Raw genomic sequence first — 16,864 nt, 5'->3', positions numbered from 1 at the left:
TTTTACTTCCCTTAGTTTCCATCCCGCTTATTATCCTAATCTGAATTTATCTATTGGCTGGTAGGTTGTAGGGAGCGCTGAGTTTCATATTCATTCAGGGGTTGGGGTGTACTGCTCTACCGAGTTGGACAGGGTTGCCTTTGAGGTTGCAGTCACGGTACTTGGACAATAGTTAATGGTCGTGGTGCTTACCCTGAGCCTTGTACCCATCTCTACGACGACAATGTGCTCGTGACAAAGGCTGCCGCATTGAACCTTTATGGAGTTCCTCACCCTTGTCCGCATTACAATTCTAACCCAACGCAGGAAAAACACTGCTTTGCATGAAGTTGACTCTGTTTCACGTGGCTTGTTGGCCTTTGCATAAGTGTGTAAGCATATATTGAGATGTTGCAAATGTATCTTTGCGCACTCTGCGAGGCACCCTTGGCAAGCAATATTCTCAGCAGCATCGAAGCTCAATGAATAACACTAATTTCATCACTAGTAGAAGCATAATTTTTGATTATTTGTCGGTTAATTACTAATTCGCTAATGAGTTCAAAGTTATAGTTGGGTTGGCTACCTGACTACGGTTAAAAGTTTTCTTGTTACTTATTTGCCGATTCTGCTACTCGAAAAGGAATATGCTTTTGTTTTAAAAAGGAATATGATTTGTTTCGAAAAGCGAAAATAATTTTTTTTGTGATTTTCAACTAAAACGAACGTTGGTAGGGACTGATTTCATGTTCGTTCTTGTTGACTTGCTAGTGCAATCCTACATATCAGGCAATCCCCCGTATAAAACGCGGGATATTTTGATATATTTCCTTTCTTTGGAGCTATCTCATCATTCACCACAGCTTCGTTCTCAGTGTCAACTTCTCTCGACTTGTTTCTCATTTCCAAAAAAAACTACCAGTTGTTAGCCTTGAATACTCGGAAAGTCGTCATCATGGCAGCTATTGGGAACAAGATTGTCCTCATCACAGGTAAGTCCTACCGAGTCTCTTGGATCTCGCAAGAACCCCCAGATGCTAACTAAAAAAACCCCGCTTCTACTCGCCAAAACAGGCGCTAATCAAGGCGTCGGCTACGAAACTGCCAAGAACCTTATCCTCTCGTCGGCAGACTACCATGTGATCATTGGCAGCCGCGACTCAACCAAGGGCGAGGCGGCGGTCAGGGAGCTGCTCTCGACTGCGGGGGTCAAGGGCACAGCTGAAGCGGTGCAGCTCGACGTGACGGACCAGGCGTCGATCGAGAGGGCCATGTCGAGCATCGAGTCGCAGCACGGGCGCCTCGACTGCCTGGTCAACAACGCGGGCGTCATCTCCATGGCCAACCCGCCCACGACGGCCGCCTTTCGCAACGTGCTCGAGACCAACGTCGTGGGCGCCCTAGGCGTGACCGAGGCCTCGCTTCACCTGTTGAAGAAGGGCGGCGGCGGTGGGGACGACGGCAAGGGACCTGCGCGGCTGGTGTTTGTCACGTCGAGCATGGGCTCCATCACGCACGCCAGCAACCCGGACTCGCCCTACTACAGCCCGGTTGGCACAGAGTACAAGGTCAGCAAGGCGGCGCTCAACATGCTCATGGCCATGTACGGCGCCCGTCTCAGGGCCGACGTCGGCGACCGCGTGCTCGTCTTTGGCGCCGACCCGGGTCTCTGCGCCACAAACCTTACTCGGGACGCCGACTCGTTGAGGAAGAGAGGCGCTGCTGAGCCCTCGGACGGTGGGGAGCGCATTGCTGTCGTGGTCAGGGGGGAGAAGGATGCTGATGCCGGAAAGGTTCTGGGGGTCTATGGCGTGTCGCCCTGGTAGTTGCTTGTTTTGGTATCTAGTCAGATCCGGGGTTTTAGAGTGTTGAACTCTCTCCTGATCAGGGTGAACCCACCCGTTGACGTAAAAGTATAAAAAGCATAGTACCTGAATAGTTAGACTGATATGCTGGGGGTTCTGGGTGGCTTGACTTGATAATGTTTGTTTCTGAAAAAAACACCATCGTAAGCTTTTCCTGATTGAGCAACGGGCCATATTATGGTTTGGTATGGAATCTAGACCTTTTTTGTTTGGATTCACTGCTACTAAAGTCAAGGCTTGACCGTAAAAGATAAAAAGCCGTGTTACAAAGGTGCTTAAGTGAATTGCACTAGTTAGTTTGTTACCCATCAACAACCACAGAGCCCTCTTTTTAGCTTTCCACAAGAAAATCACAACATACTCTACCTTTGTTAGTCAGCTAGTCTTACATCATGGTCCAGCCACTATCCAGCCAGCCCATTCCTCCCTTCCCCGAGGGTCTCCAGACCATTGAGCTCTCCCGAATCTCACTCAGGGGGCTGCTCGAGAAGGACGACAAGGAACTTGACAAGTTCTACAACATTGTCTCGACAAAGGCTTCTTCTACCTGGACCTTCAGGACACGCCCCAAGGCCGGCAGCTGTGGGATGAGGCCTGCCGCGTGTACAAGGTGGGCCAGGAGACACTGCCGGTTCTGGACATGGAGATGAAGCTGGCGTACAAGGCGCGGGACAGAGCTGGGGTGTTTGATATGGGGTGAGTGTCTAGTCTCTCCATTGTACCCAAGTCCTTTCTTGTCTGGGATTGGAAGCTTGCTAAATGAAAAAAAAAAAAAAAAAAAAACAAACAAACACTCGGCAGATACAAGTGTCCCAGCATTAGTGCGAGCGGCGAGCCCAAGTTTAGTGAAGCTTTCAACGTGAGTCTGTTGCTTGTCATGGCCCACACAGACAACCTTTTAGGTACTGATAATGCACGGCTGCACAGGTGCCCCTGTACGAGTCACTGGTGGACAGGCAGGCAGGCTTCCAACTCCCTCCCTGGCTGGAATCTCACCGAGGCTTGTTCCTCGACATGCTCTCGCACGGCAACGAGATCTGCCACGTCCTCTTGGGTGCACTCGAGAAGAAGCTGCAGGTGGCGCCGGGGACCATGACCTCGCTGCACCGCGTCGAGGACCCCTCCAACGACTTCCTCCGCGTGCTGCACTACCCGGCCACGCTGCCGGGGGACGATGCCAACCAGGCCAAGTTCCCGCCGCACCGCGACTCGGTGAGCGTGGCCATGCTCTTTACGGCCGTGGCGGGGCTGCAGATCCTCGAGTCCAGCGATGGCGGCAATGCCAAAACCTACGACGACGAGTCGATGACCACAAAGTGGCGCTGGATTGAGCCCGTCGAGGGCCACGTCATCGTCAACCTGGGCGACGCCCTCGCCATCCTGTCCAACGAACTGCTCAGGTCCGGCTTCCACCGCGTCGTCGGCGCGCCGGGCCGCCAGGCTGAGGTGGACAAGTACAGCGTGCTGTTGGGGTATAGTCCGGCCTTGACCACGCCCATGCGGCCACTCGTCAGTCCCGTGATTCCGCCCGTGGCCCCCGTCCTCAGCTGCGAGGAGTGGGGCGCGCAGAGAGTGTCAAAGGTTTATCGGGTTTTGGAGGATCGCAAGACTTGAGGGAGGGGGGGTGTGTGAGAAACGTGAAAGCGTGGGTGTGAGACTGGGAAGGGCTGACAAACTTTGTGTTTTTGTTTTTTGAGTGTCTTTTTTTTTTCGTTTTTGGGCTCTGACATTTTTCCTCGTTACCGAAAATCCGTTGTCAAATTTGAGTTGCTGGTGGATAGCTTTACCCATCTATTACTCTATTTTGGTGCTTGGAATCCTTGTAGAAATGAAAAGTCAGGTTATGTTTTCCAAGGTGCGAACGCCTGAGTTGTTTGACCTGTTCGTAAACGACTTGCTCCATCCAGCCAAATGTTGACTCGGCCAGTAATTTTGTCATGCTAGATCGAGCTAAACAAATAAAGCGACGACAAGCTCAGTCAGGTTATCCCTTAATATTGGAGCGGCTGCGTTTGACACGAGTAAAACAAAATGGAAAGTAAAGTCTCTACTTAATATAGCCTGGGGGCTGCTGGCACCCCAACGGTTGCTGCAGTCCTTTTGCTAGCATCGCGGGCAACGGCAGCAGCAGCAGCAGCGACGATACATCAAAACCCAACACCACCATGGCGAGCATTCTCTGTTTAGCAGCCGTCTGCCTCCCCTTTGCGGGTGCTTCGGTTGCAACAATCTACAGTCACACGTTGGGAGGGGTCGGTCAGACACCCCCTTGGTTTTTTCTAGCAACTACAAAACCGGTCCATCCGCTACTCGCAAGGCAAGACATTTGGTGGCGGGTAGGCTAAAAGGCCCTGTTTCTCTTGGCCTCGTCTCATCCGTTTGCCAACTAATTCATCACCCCTGAACCCAGCACGGCCCGCAACGGGATGGCCTACCAGAGAGGCACGACCAGCTTCTACGACGGCTGGGCGGAATCGGTAGGCGACCCGAGCTACAGCTGGACCAACATGCTCCCGTTCCTGCAAAAGAGCGTTCGGTACACCACAGCCAACGCCACCCTCCGCGGCGGACCCCTAAAGGTTTCGTTTTGGAACTACTACGTCCCCGTGTCGGCGGCCTTTGCCAAGGGCATGAAGGCCCTGGGGTACAACGAGGTCAGCACGCTGCAGAGCGGCAGCATCCTGGGGTACTCCGAGTTCCCCGCCACGCTGGACCCCGAGCTCCAGATCCGCGACTCGTCAGAGACTTCGTTTCTGAGAAAGGCTGCTACCGATGCTGCTCAGCACTGGGGCCGGAAGGGAAGGGTGACCATCTATCCCAACACGCTGGCCAAGAAGGTCCTCTTTGACGGGGCCAAGGCGGCCACGGGCGTCGAGATGCCACCGGCTCGCAACAGTACACCCTCAACGCGACTAGGGAGGTCATCCTGGCCGCTGGTGTTTTTCGTTCTCCCCAGATGCTCATGGTTTCGGGTGTTGGGCCGTCTCAGCTACTCCAGCAACTCAACGTGCCCGTCGTCGGTTCGCTGCCGGGTGTCGGGCAGAACTTGCGGGTAAGTGAAGAATTTCACTCATCCTCAGGTAAAAGAGTCGCACTTGTTGCTCCATCTCAGTTCTAGACTTACCTCAACACTCTGCAGGATCACCCTGGCTTCAGCACACTCTGGAGCCTCAACGGGGTTTCGCAGCACAGGCTGTGGAGCAATGCCACGTACGCCGCCGAGGCCACCGCCCTGTTTGCAACCTCTCGGTCGGGGCCCCTGACGGCCTTTGCCAGCAACTACATCCGTAAGCACCCACCTTCGGCTTAAATGGGGGCCTGATCATTCTTTTTTCTTGTTCGCCCATATCTTTCTAACCCTCACTCACCGATACAGTCTTTGACCGATTACGCCAAGATGCCAACCTCAGCGCCCCAACCAGTCAAGCCATCTCCTCCTTCCCGCCCGACCGGCCCAACACGGAATTCATCTGGAACGCAGCCGGCATCCCCACCCGGACCCCCGCCGACCAGCTCGCCCTGGGCGTCGTGGTCCTGTCCCCGACCTCGGCCGGCTCCGTGACCATCAACACGACCGACACCGCCGCGAACCCCTTGGTGGATGTGCAGTGGTTCGCCAGCGACGCCGACCGCGAGCAGGGCGTGGCGGCCGAGGGCGTCGTCGAGGCGGAAATGGCACCCGGCCCCAAGGTGCAGTCCGACGCAGAGATCTGGGCTTGGATCCAGCAGAATGCCAGCCCCAATCACCACGCCGTCGGCACCTGCCGGATGGGTCGCCGCGACGACCCGGCCGCTGTGGTGGACGCCAAGGGGTGTGTTTTGGGCGGCGTTTCGGCGTTGAGGGTTGTGGATGCCAGCATCATGCCCTTGGTGATGGCGGGCCAGCCGATGGCTACGGTTTGTACGTGAACTTTATTTTTCTGGTTGTTGAAGTCTTGTTGCTGACATTCGGTGCTCTAGATGGTATTGCCGAGAAGCTTTCGGCGGATATTGTGTCCGGCCGTAAATGCTAAAAGTGGCTAGAATACAGCTGGCCTAGGGATGCGTTGTACCTAGAACTAGTACCTACCTGAATGCGAAGCACCCAATGCAGTATACCAGTATCGGGTGCCCCGCCGTAGCACCAAAATCCAGGATAAAGTTACCCTACTTACCAGTACCTACTGAAGTGCAACGCACCCCAATTCAGGATACTAGAATAGTACCAGGTTGAAAGTGGTACGCCAGGTTTAAGGAAGGCATTTTATCCTGGTAGTAGTACTAAAGGTGCACCCGCAGGACCAAAACGCCAGGAACCTGGAAAGCGGAAGCTGGGTTACATATATGATGTTCGAAAAGTATCTTGGTAGAAAGTTAGCTGTGCTGAAATACAGCAAAAAACCGGGGCCATAGCTCCTCGCGAGCGTTGCCGCCTGCCCATATGTTGCAGTGTTGATTGTGAGCCTTTGGGTTGATACGAAATTCTGAATTGGCGGCTGCGATCGCTCTTGTAGCCTCTGAAAAATCGGCCGAGCTCGATACTTTTGCCAAATGTCCTGAACGAGCCGAGCAGCACCATGTAATTTTCCGGTTCGAAAGATGTAGGTGTGTCTTTAGAGCCCATATTTGCCAGCCAAAGTTTTGCTATGAATTTCTGAGTGATTGTTGAGTCATAGTTGAAAAAGAAACGGGAGGAAACAGACAGATAGAGAGGCAGGGAAGAAGGGCGTTGGGGCTCTGATGTCTGCGCGGGCGATTGGTATGCGACCAAAGAAGCTGGCCATCACTGTGCATAAAATGAGGGGGTGAAAGACAACAGCCATTAAAACTGGTCATGATATCGACCGAGTGGCCCAGTCGAGGCTCAGCGCGTCATGTCATCACTTCATTGGTTCCTTACCATGCAATCACCCTTTATCTATTGCCCTTTCCCTCTTGTTCGCACAATTGTTTTAAAAGCGAGAGCTTGGCTGTAAATACGGGTGTGTTCTCGAATGCTTTGTTAAAAATTTCTCTGCAATGCCACCATGCACTTTTGATTCGGTAAGAATCATGTTCAGTCGCGTCCAGCGCCTTGGATGATGGAATACCCGGTGGACTTTCTAGGCGGTTGCCGTTTCTGAGTTGTGCCGACCCTACCACCGATAACTGGTGACAGCCCTGCCGCTCTTAGTTTTGTGGCCACGTAAAGTGCGTTTGTCGAGGTTAATGATAGCTCTGCATTCCAAGCCGTGCGCGATTTTAGACTTAGATCCAGCCATGGGCGACAGGTTCACAACATCGCCCATAGACAAACTTAACTCTGTGCTGTCTTCTGAGGTATGTGCTGCCCTTGAAGTCGCATTCTCCTGAGTTGTAGCTCCGGATTCGACCTTGTCCTTGTACGTTCTCGATGATCGAGGCGCTTTCAGTTGAGGAAGACTCTGTTCTTCCACAAGGCCTGGTGACTGGGCGTGTTCATGGCTGTATCGCGACTTCTTTCGTTTAAATCCGCTCTTCGTGCGGCCTTGATGGATGGTGAGATCGAAAGGAGTTTGTCCTATTATATACAGCGAAATTACAGGCCTCAAGGTGGCTAACCTCTGAGCCACTGTTCTCACGATCAAGATTTGGCAGGATGTGTGTTGCTGCTGGAAGAATTCCTGGAACGGCCCGATGTTGCCCGAGCTAGCAAACAATCAATTCCCAAGTCGGTGGACGGATGGCCTGGGAAACCGTCATCGCGGCTATCAATAGGCGAACCAAGCAATATACGCGTAACGATTTATCCATGGGGATAAACGCCATATGACCGGCAACTTTTCTGAGAGAAAAAAAAAGGGGGTGGGGGGTGATGATCAATCGAATAGGTGGGCCGAAACAGTATCCAAACCTCTTATCGCCCCAAAACTATCTATCAGCTATGGACTCGTATGTATTATGGTCACGTGTTTATCTTTTTTGATAGGCGATCAACTTTGACGGCCACACCGTCTGCACGTCTGCATACATTGAATTAGCGGCCATCCTTAACCATCATGTAAATAATTGTGCAAAAAACTGAGTAAACTATCAGCAACGCGCCGCAGTGATCGACATCAGGTAAATTAACGATATTTATCACGCCATGGACTCATCTGGCATTGGCTCTTGAACGATCTGGTGTCTGATCAAAATTGCACCAACTAAACTCTGCTTTTGAGAATGCGAGGTCACCTTATTACTATGTGTTGCAGTTTGGTGAGAGACAGTGTGGCGATTGTAATGGTGCCAAGTTAATACGTTGATGTACTTACATTGTGACGCACACTAAGGAACACGTGCAGCCTGAATTATAGGGTAGGAGAGCCATGTATTGGGTTGAGTAGCGCTATCTAGCCGGAAGCTCTTTTATCCTGCTCCTAACGCTGACTCAGCGCTCGCTGTCGTGTGATGACTCGATCTATCGGATTATCTAATGCGACACATTGCTTCCCCTGTTCAACAGACGATGTATCTCTGTGAGTTTCTCGATCTGCCGACTTGGAATCGAGAGATCCACTATGTTATGTACTCAATTCAAACATGTTTTTACTTCCATCACATTCGATCCCCACATGCAAGTAAAAATGGCAGTGTGGAGTATGCTTGTTGCAACTCATGCAGCTCCTAGGATAATAGCTCAAGTCCTGCTGCTCCAAGTTTTACGAGTCAATTTACTTTATTGCCAACCTCGTCCATCTGCCCAGCTATGATTGGGCACTTTCGCCAGTTGGTAATTACCGAACATATTGCACGCATGTTTTTGCTATTTGCAGGCACTCGTCTGCTCACCAGGAACAGCATCAGGTGTTCGTCCCGCTTTCTGGAGTTTCTGTTACGTTTAAAATCCAGTCGTTCCGAATTTTATCCAACTGGAGAAAAGCGATGTCTCGTACCATCTTACATAGTATTTCGACAGACTCTTCTGGACCATCCCGGCAGGGCTGGTTGACATCATCTAGAATTCGAACTAAGAGGGCACAGCTACGCCAAGGTCTTGATTGACGACATGATATGCCTTTTTTTTCGTGTCACCAAGATGAAATGCAACGTGAGAATTACAAAGTCGCACAACAATATGTTTGTGGCGTGACAGTTGAAAAGATGTTGCCCAGAGCCCGAATCCCAGAGTGGGGGAGGCAATCTGGGCAAATGGAAGACAGGTTCGGTGTAATTACATCGTTGTCGTATTAAGTATTATATTTCACCTACGGTTCCTAGTTTCTGCAGGGTCCTTGGCAACACGCAGCTAAATCGGAGCTTACTTCCCAGCCATTCGAGTGCCAATCCCGCTTGCTGACTTTTTTCCAGAAAATACGAGGGCAATATGCCGGGCAAACTACTTTAGGCAGATGTCAGGCTTTTAAAAAACAAAATAAAACAAAAAGCCACTTCTTGTCACCCCGTATTTGTCGCTGTGGGTCACCCGCAAACTTTCTAGTAACAGTTACCGAATGCGGAAAATAGCCTCGTAGATCCGCAGCAAACACAATTGTGGAAGTGAATGTTAATTATTATGATCAACCTGGTGTTTGCATTCCGAGCGCCGAACTCAACCCTATAAAGAGGCTGTGTTCCCTGCTCCTTCCTGCCTGGTGACTTTTTATCGTTTTGGCCGACATTCCATCGCCTCCATGCACCTTGGATATGCACCTTATTCTACTGTATAAATCTACCCCTAATAATAATCGTCAATGAAAAAATAAATAAAGAAGCAACAGAAAGCCAAAGAAAATAAAAGAAAAGGACCCCTTTTCACCACGCTTTTTCCACAATGCAGCTAGTCAACATCCTCCCCTTCATCACCCTCGTCACAGCCACAACGCTACAAAAGCGATGCAGCCCCCTACGTGATCCCGAGTACTACGGAGGCTACCTGCCCCCGGCGCCATGCTGGCAGAGCTTCACGACGGCGTGCACGCCGATACTGGCCCCGGGGACCGAGATGTACGTGTCTAGCAACCACAGCACCGCGGTTGTGTTCGGCGTCCAGGGGTACTGCTTCGACACCATCAGGGAGGAACAGGCGCGAGCTGCCGATGGGCGAAAGACGTACGGCTGGCAGCAGCAGCACGGGAATCTGACGCGGGTTGGGGACAGCGACGTCCTTGTCATCTCGGGAATGAGCAAGGAGGCGATAGAGAGGTATCAGGCATTGCTGCATCCAGAGGAACATGTACAGTAATTATTAGCCAGTGATGTATCGACTTTCTGCCCTGTCGAAGGAATTCCAAACAGCAAAGGAAAAAGTTCTGCTTAACTACTTGCCTGCTTTGGTGAAAACAGTAGACGAAAACTGCATTGTTGAAGATGATCAAGTCAAAAGTAGAGATGGCACACTAGTAAATGTAATACCATGCTCAAATAAGGTGAAAAAAAACACAATGTTGGTTGATAGCGCCTCTAAGAGATATGTAGCACCATCTACAAGCGCAGTTAACACCAAGTAGAAGAAAGAGAACTCTCTTCTGCCCTAGAATATCTGTCATGGATCTGGTCTTCAGCTAATAGGTCACCAATAAAGCTTTGGTATCGTAAAATGCCTGAGAGCCAACCCGGGGTAGCGTTGTAAGATCGCCTGCGAATTAGAAGCACTCGTTTACTGCTACTAGACCTACTGGATGTTGACAAACGGGCACACAGATTCCGCCTATCAAGGAGGGATAGGCAGTAGCTTACCATGGTCCTGAAGGCAGGTGGTCAAGGGTGGGGAGGCAGGTGAACAAAAGCTGAGAACAATGGTTTACTATCTTTGTCTGGAGACAACCAAACATATGCGTGATTTCTGGATACCCGCGGACATGTTTAGAGGCGTACAAGACCTCGGATATTACGCTGCTACATAGCGGGACATGCATAAACCAGGTAGCTGCGTTCTATCTTACTCAAACGTAAATTTCTATTGCAATATCATCCATTAGCATGATCCGGTTTATTTGAGGCTGCGTGGATGCACTCCATTCCTCACACGATTTGGCCAGTTGATGGCATAAGAGCGCAACTGTGGAAAGTAAGTCAAGTCACTCTACAGGTTAACGCGGCAAATACGTGCACTGTACTTTGGACTGCAAGTGATTTCGTTCTGAGAATCTGCTCCTCAGAAAACGGTCATGCAAAGTGTGGGATTTGGCATACTTGGATCAAAGCCAACGGCCACTGAACTTTGAACCTGTAATTTATGTTTTGATATCAGCACGTCACAGCTTGAAAGACCTTACCTTGAAAAAAGTCCTACTTTTGCCAAGTTCTTTTCGATACCCCTTTCTAATCACAGCTGCGACAAGTCAATATCTGTGTCTCCCCTTTTGATTATGTCTTCGATCGGCTGTGGATTACTGAAACTTCCCTACATCAAACTCACCTCGACCTCAATCGTTTGTCACCTCCATGTGGCTTGACCACAAACCGGGAACGGCTTTTTCCCCTATGAAAAGTCAGAACCTCTTCCAGTTCTCAGCTTCGAAGACATCCTTCTTACCGATCTCCCCGAATACCATTTGAAAACGACGTAACCAGCCATCACTATGACGGAAGACCTAAAAAGACATAATCTTGGGCAATTCATCCCGCGGGAAGGCTTTATATATAGAGTGTCGAAGGGCGGTCGTGTTTGTGCTCGTCGCAACTACGACTACAAAATCACCCTGACTCTCATGACCCACGCGGTGCTGAAGAAGGAAGTGGTCGAGGCGCTGCTCGCGCGCATCTTTATAGGCGCCGCCTACATCGCACGAGAGCACAAGAACGACTTCTTCGACATCGTCGACGCGGCCCAGAGGCACTGCCCCTGGACTAAAGACCTACCGCAGCCCGTCATGATTGATCTCGTCCGCGAGCTGTTTGACAGTCGTGCCCGCTGGCACCAACACAATCAGGTCCCATTTGACATTGCCGAGCATGGAGAGTTGGCCAAGGCCATCGATGCTCTGGCCAAGATCGTAGGACCGGCGTGGACTACCGGCGTCGAGGAGCTATATGATCTTGCCGGTGGCTACTTGGATTACGACGCCGACAAAGACATGGTCCTGGGAAACACTCTCGATACCAGGCCACTGATTAAAACGGCACAGTCGGCCTATACCGAGGAACAAGGTACCACCCATGCCTGTGCATGCTTCGGCCAGTTCTTGATGCCCGCAAAGATCACGGACAAAGTTCCGGCGAAGGAGGCGGGTGATGATGGAGACGTGGAAATGGGCGGCGTTTAAGATATGTTCTCGGTTCTTCTTCTCACAATCGAGGCTCAAATGTGGGGAGAACTCGGGAGTATGATAACGACCACCTCGATCGCTAGTCAAGGGATCATAACAAGGGACATGAGGAATAATACCCTGAGCACAGGCGAGCAGACAACGAGAAGACGATGGTTTTGTCTAGACAGATGTCACTCTCAATAAAATTAAGGAATCTGGAATCATGTGTAACTCCTCTTCGTGGCATCAAAGTTAAGCCACGTTGTGATATGTTTGCGTAGGCTTAGCCTCGACAGGGTCTGCGAGATACGAAAAGGGCTATACGCACTTGCAACTTGTAGCACTGGAGCCAGATAGCATCAATACGATCATCCCAAAAGTCTGGTTTCAACCATGGTCTCGGTACTCTTTAGTTTCGTTGTTGCCCACTTACGCGTCGATCTCCGGACTTGAGGCAAAACGTTTTACAAACACCAAGGCTGGCTACACTCATAAAACATTCATAGTACAAAAATTTAGGGATTAATTGACCCCCAAGCCTCAAAGCAAAACTCCACGCGAGCAACGGTATCCTCGAATCAAACGCGAAGCTAGCCGAAAACATGGAGCGCGCACTTGGTGTGCAAGGAAACAAACTTTACGCCGTCCTGCATTGGACGCTTGCAAGATTACGAGCTAACATTCAGGGGCGGGGAACCCAGCCTGCTGGGTTGCTTGGTCACCTTTTTTTGGTCACCTTGATAGCGCGTTGCCTTACCGAATCGGTAGATCTTACAGTACTGAGCCCATAGCAAGCGAGCAAAAGTCCCTCTGGGAGGAAGGGTTGGCGGAGGCGTTTGATAAACCACGAGAGTCGCCTTGTCTAAACCCTCTAGCTCCCGGCTGGTTCCTTTGTAGGACTCCCTTTTGGCGCCGCCTCGCCCAGTCGCCCAGAAAAAAAGGGCACTGTTTTTCCTTCCAGCGAATGTTAGTGCAACCACCGCACCCCCACCCTTGGGACCGTTATCGTCAAGACACTGCCAGCAGCTGACATCATTAAAAGCCACTTCTGGCATATTTACTTGATCTCTAGCAATCCCCTGATTAAAGTAGGGTACCTACCCAGTGTTTGAAAATAATTTCTCTTTTTTTTAAAGTTTTTCGAAGAATGTGTCTCAAACAGTTATAATAATTGTTTGACTTCTGAGTCCATCCCCCCATCATTGCTCCCTCGACAGCGACTGATTCAACCAGAACAAGACTGTCAAAGATAAGGTTATGAGATCATGCCCGCGGCATATCCAGAATGGAGGACTACCATCAGCGCCATCAGCATCAGCGTGATAACCATCAGCACCCTCGTGGTCTGCGCACGCATCGCCTTGGGGATTCTACAGCGCCGGTCGCAGTCCCGCCGCTTGGCCGTGCTCCTGACCGGCGAAGAGGCCTGGCTGCTGACCGCACACATATTCTCACTGGCGACGGCCGCCCTGTATCTGATCATAACATTTTTCTGGGCGAAACTCGTCGGGCAGGCGCCGGGCGGCGTGGTGACCACCGTCTCGGAAGACGACTTCAGATTCATGTCGTATCGCCTCTCCGCTGTCGCTCTCTGCTTCTTCTCGAGCCTCTGGGCGGCAAAGTTTAGCTTCCTGTGGATGTACAGGCCACTCTTCAGGGATATGCCCGTGTGTCGAATCTTGTGGTATATCTTGCTGGCCTTTTGCGTTATTGTGAGTTGCAGGTCGTCCCCTCCCCCCTTGTCGTCATCATTTTTGATACCTGCCAATATTTCTATATAGTTTTGAGTGCTTACAGCAATGACAATCCGTTTTTTTTCGCCAATTTTGGTTTTTTTAGTTGTTGCTTGGTTGCTACATATCCGTCTTCACTGTGTGCTCCACGTTGGAAGCATCCTTGGACGGCGGTGGAACCTGCAAGACTCCCTTCAACACTCCACGCGGCGCTGTAACCTTTTGGTATTCCTACATATGTAACATCCTGACCGACGTATTGAGTATGTCTTTTTTCTTCTTCTTCCTTTCTCCCCGAGAATTTAAACCCTTGCTCTAATGCTAATCCAACGGCCCTTCTTTTCTCTCAACCCGCAAACAGTCATGGCTTTCCCAATGCAACTATTGAGACACCTGCGTCTGCCGTTTGCTCGCAAGGTGGGCGTTACCTGCCTGTTCTGCGCCGGCTGGGTCTGCATGATCATCTCCTCGGTGCGCGCGTGGCAGCTGAACAAAGTCGTGGGCCAGCCAGAGTTGCAGTGGCTTGCGCTCTGGGGGACAATCGAGACTTCGGTTGGTAAGTTTGGAAACACTCGCCTGTCCCACTTTTCAGTCCGGCAGAATCATCTTCTTTTGAAGGAGCTTAGGGGAAGAGAGGGAAATCAAATTGCTGACCTTTTGGTATCTTGTCGGATGTAATAAAAGTGGTCATGACAGTTAGCGCTCCCGGGATATACCGCGCGGTGAATGCTTTGACGAGGGCCCGAAGCACGAGACAACACTTCAACATGCGTCGTTCTCAATTTAATCGACGTAATCCAAATGACGATGTTGAACTTACTGCCTCTCTGCAGAAAAGCAGCATAGCAACGAGTTGTACAAGTGAGCCACTCCAGTCTGATAACCTGGGGAGCAAGAGCTAGGGTAACCACAAACTTTTCTTGGGGGATATCAGGAGCACATCTTAAGACGCTGGACTCCTTGCCTAATTGAATTCTTTTTTTAAAAAAGCGATATGATGAAGATTAAGTATCTTGCTAGTTTCCATCAATGTGCTGGTGGCCGGTAGAAGCAGAAAAATGTACGATATCCAAAGCCTTAAGCAAGAGCAGGAAAAAAGAGCATAAGCAGAGTGCTTCAACATTAGTCAATCTCGAAGCAATGCGCATCAGAAACAAACAAATCCACCCTCTGTGTGTCAGACAAAACAAGTCAACCCAATCCAATGCAGCAAAAATCCAGCTAGCCTCCTTTAATCAGGCTCGGAAAATGGTTGCGAAGAATTTAACCATTTAACCCTCGCCTACTTCCTCGCCCAAAATTTCATAGTAGAAGACCGGAGTCCTCATTACTGCTGAGAGGAGGCGGCAGTGAAAAGAGTGTCACCCGTTTTAGGCGGAGGACCCACTGGCTTGGGTAGAGGTGGAGAAACAGATGGAAATCCTTGGGCCGAAGGACTAACTGGCGATGGTAGGGATGGGGGACGAGGACAAAACATTTCTTTCGTCGGGGGGCCAAGTGATGACGGTTTGGGTGAAGCAACACGAAAAGTGTTTCCCTCGGGTGGTGGTGCTCTGGAAGAAGATGTGGTTGATCCACGTTTGGAAACATCATTCGTGTTGTGAAACAGGCTGCCATTCTGGAGGCTACGAGGAGAGCTGGGTTGAGGCTGCAGCTGTGAAGTTTGAGCTGGAGGCTTCTGCTGGTCGTCGCCCTGTTTCTTCTGAGGGGGCTGGACGGGGGCGGGCAGTGGAGCCGCGACCGGCTGCCCTCCGCCGCTCAGCTCTGAACGCACCTCGGTTGAGTCCATCTCGAATACGACCGGCATCGAAGGGTTTGGTACGAGACTATAGCCAGCAGGATTGTACCCGTTGGGCTGAGACGCTGCGCCGTTGTAGCCTTGTTGATTGTATGTCGAGTATCGCTGATCTGGCGCTGGTGTGATAGATGCAGTCGGATATGGTGACCCGTATATGCTCGAGGTGTTTGAGTCGAAACCAGGCTTGGAGAAAACAGTGTCGCGTGGAGAGCCCACGGCTGTGACGGCGCTGGGTGCAAACGAGTCTAATGTTCAGTCGTGGTTTGTTAGGCATGAGAGCAATTAATGACAGCGACAAGGCTGCAGCCTATCTCACTAACCTCTGTACGAATTTTCTCCTTGGAAGCCATTTTCGGGGAAGCCCGAGTCTCTGTATCCGGTATTTGTCTGCGTCATCCCAGGTCCTATAGGTGGTACTGCGGCTGCGGCTGCCTGCCTCCGCGCCCTGCGCTTCCCGGCGGTCCATCCACACTTCCAGATGATGATAGCGATGGCCACGAGCACCAGGATACTCACACCGACAGCAATCCCGGCTATAGTTCCCGTGGAGAGACCTGAATCGTTATCATTGCTGTTGGCAGGCTGCGGCAAGGGCGTTTTACTCTGGGTGTTGGGGGCCGCTCCAGTGCTGGGAGAACCGCCTGGTGCTGACGTTGATGTTGGCTTTGCGTCGGAGCTGTTGGAGCTTGGATACAAGAACCTTTCCCGCAAGGAATCAAGACTGCTTAGCTTGGCCGCCCCCAAGCTGGAAGTAGGACAAGACGCCTTGGGGTCCGCGCAAGGGTTGGTTTTGCAGCAACCCATAAACGGGGGGACATTGAAAGCACAAGTGTACCACAAGCTGTCACTATTCTCGCAGGCCTGGGTAGGAAGACTGCTATACTCGTCCGGAGAGAAACTGGATGTTCTCAGGTCTCTTTGTGGACAGCCTGTCAGATTGCAAGGGTCCGAGGCACAGCACCCGATGAACTCACTGCCAGTCTCGCAGATGTAGAACTTGCCGCCTGCAGGGCAAGAGAGCCCAAAGGCCTGAAATGGGGTCGTCATTTTTTGGAAGAAGGCTGTGCTGGGGGCGATGAGAGGAGGATGGTTGCCGTCTATCTACCAAAGAAGCCTCCCAATAAACCGAGAAACATGTACAAAAGTGCAGCAATAAGCAAGGGGCGTAGCTGTGAGGAAGCACATGTGAGGGATGAGGATAGAGAGAAGGGCAAGAAAAAAATAGAAAGAAAAAGAGATCCATTGGTGAATAAAGATAATTCCCACCAGCAAGACAATTTAGCCCAGAAAAGTGATGAACATACGAAGTAAATCTCC

General features: G+C 51.0%; 6 protein-coding genes across 6 annotated transcripts; 5 read left to right on the top strand and 1 right to left on the bottom strand.

Annotated features, from left to right (window-relative positions):
• Positions 1-934: 934 nt before the first annotated feature.
• Positions 935-1,805, top strand: PgNI_01191 (uncharacterized protein; the record flags this gene model as incomplete). Its single annotated transcript, XM_031121266.1, has 2 exons — positions 935-971; positions 1,054-1,805. The coding sequence occupies 2 exons, from the start codon at positions 935-937 to the stop codon at positions 1,803-1,805; spliced, it is 789 nt and encodes a 262-aa protein (XP_030987275.1).
• Positions 1,806-2,236: 431 nt separating this feature from the next.
• PgNI_01190 (uncharacterized protein) lies at positions 2,237-5,857 on the top strand (the record flags this gene model as incomplete). Its single annotated transcript, XM_031121265.1, has 11 exons — positions 2,237-2,368; positions 2,404-2,540; positions 2,646-2,703; positions 2,772-3,425; positions 3,905-4,096; positions 4,128-4,180; positions 4,255-4,780; positions 4,801-4,896; positions 4,984-5,131; positions 5,221-5,745; positions 5,805-5,857. The coding sequence occupies 11 exons, from the start codon at positions 2,237-2,239 to the stop codon at positions 5,855-5,857; spliced, it is 2,574 nt and encodes an 857-aa protein (XP_030987274.1).
• Positions 5,858-9,597: 3,740 nt separating this feature from the next.
• PgNI_01189 (uncharacterized protein) lies at positions 9,598-10,008 on the top strand (the record flags this gene model as incomplete). Its single annotated transcript, XM_031121264.1, has 1 exon — positions 9,598-10,008. One exon carries the CDS (start codon positions 9,598-9,600, stop codon positions 10,006-10,008), a length of 411 nt encoding a protein of 136 aa, XP_030986029.1.
• Positions 10,009-11,347: 1,339 nt separating this feature from the next.
• PgNI_01188 (uncharacterized protein) lies at positions 11,348-12,031 on the top strand (the record flags this gene model as incomplete). The annotated part of the gene is made up of 1 exon (XM_031121263.1): positions 11,348-12,031. The coding sequence occupies one exon, from the start codon at positions 11,348-11,350 to the stop codon at positions 12,029-12,031; it is 684 nt and encodes a 227-aa protein (XP_030986030.1).
• A 1,250-nt stretch (positions 12,032-13,281) lies between these two features.
• PgNI_01187 (uncharacterized protein) lies at positions 13,282-14,651 on the top strand (the record flags this gene model as incomplete). Its single annotated transcript, XM_031121262.1, has 4 exons — positions 13,282-13,728; positions 13,856-14,012; positions 14,111-14,305; positions 14,446-14,651. 4 exons carry the CDS (start codon positions 13,282-13,284, stop codon positions 14,649-14,651), a joined length of 1,005 nt encoding a protein of 334 aa, XP_030986027.1.
• A 60-nt stretch (positions 14,652-14,711) lies between these two features.
• Positions 14,712-16,735, bottom strand: PgNI_01186 (uncharacterized protein). Its single transcript, XM_031121261.1, has 2 exons — positions 15,868-16,735; positions 14,712-15,792 (listed from the first exon to the last, which is right to left on the bottom strand). The coding sequence occupies exons 1-2, from the start codon at positions 16,592-16,594 to the stop codon at positions 15,077-15,079; spliced, it is 1,443 nt and encodes a 480-aa protein (XP_030986028.1). The 5' UTR covers positions 16,595-16,735; the 3' UTR covers positions 14,712-15,076.
• Positions 16,736-16,864: the final 129 nt, after the last annotated feature.

This window comes from Pyricularia grisea (genome assembly GCF_004355905.1).
Source record: "Pyricularia grisea strain NI907 chromosome Unknown Pyricularia_grisea_NI907_Scaffold_1, whole genome shotgun sequence".
NCBI classification, from domain to species: Eukaryota; Fungi; Ascomycota; class Sordariomycetes; order Magnaporthales; family Pyriculariaceae; genus Pyricularia; species Pyricularia grisea.
This window is presented reverse-complemented; position numbering and strand designations above follow the sequence as displayed.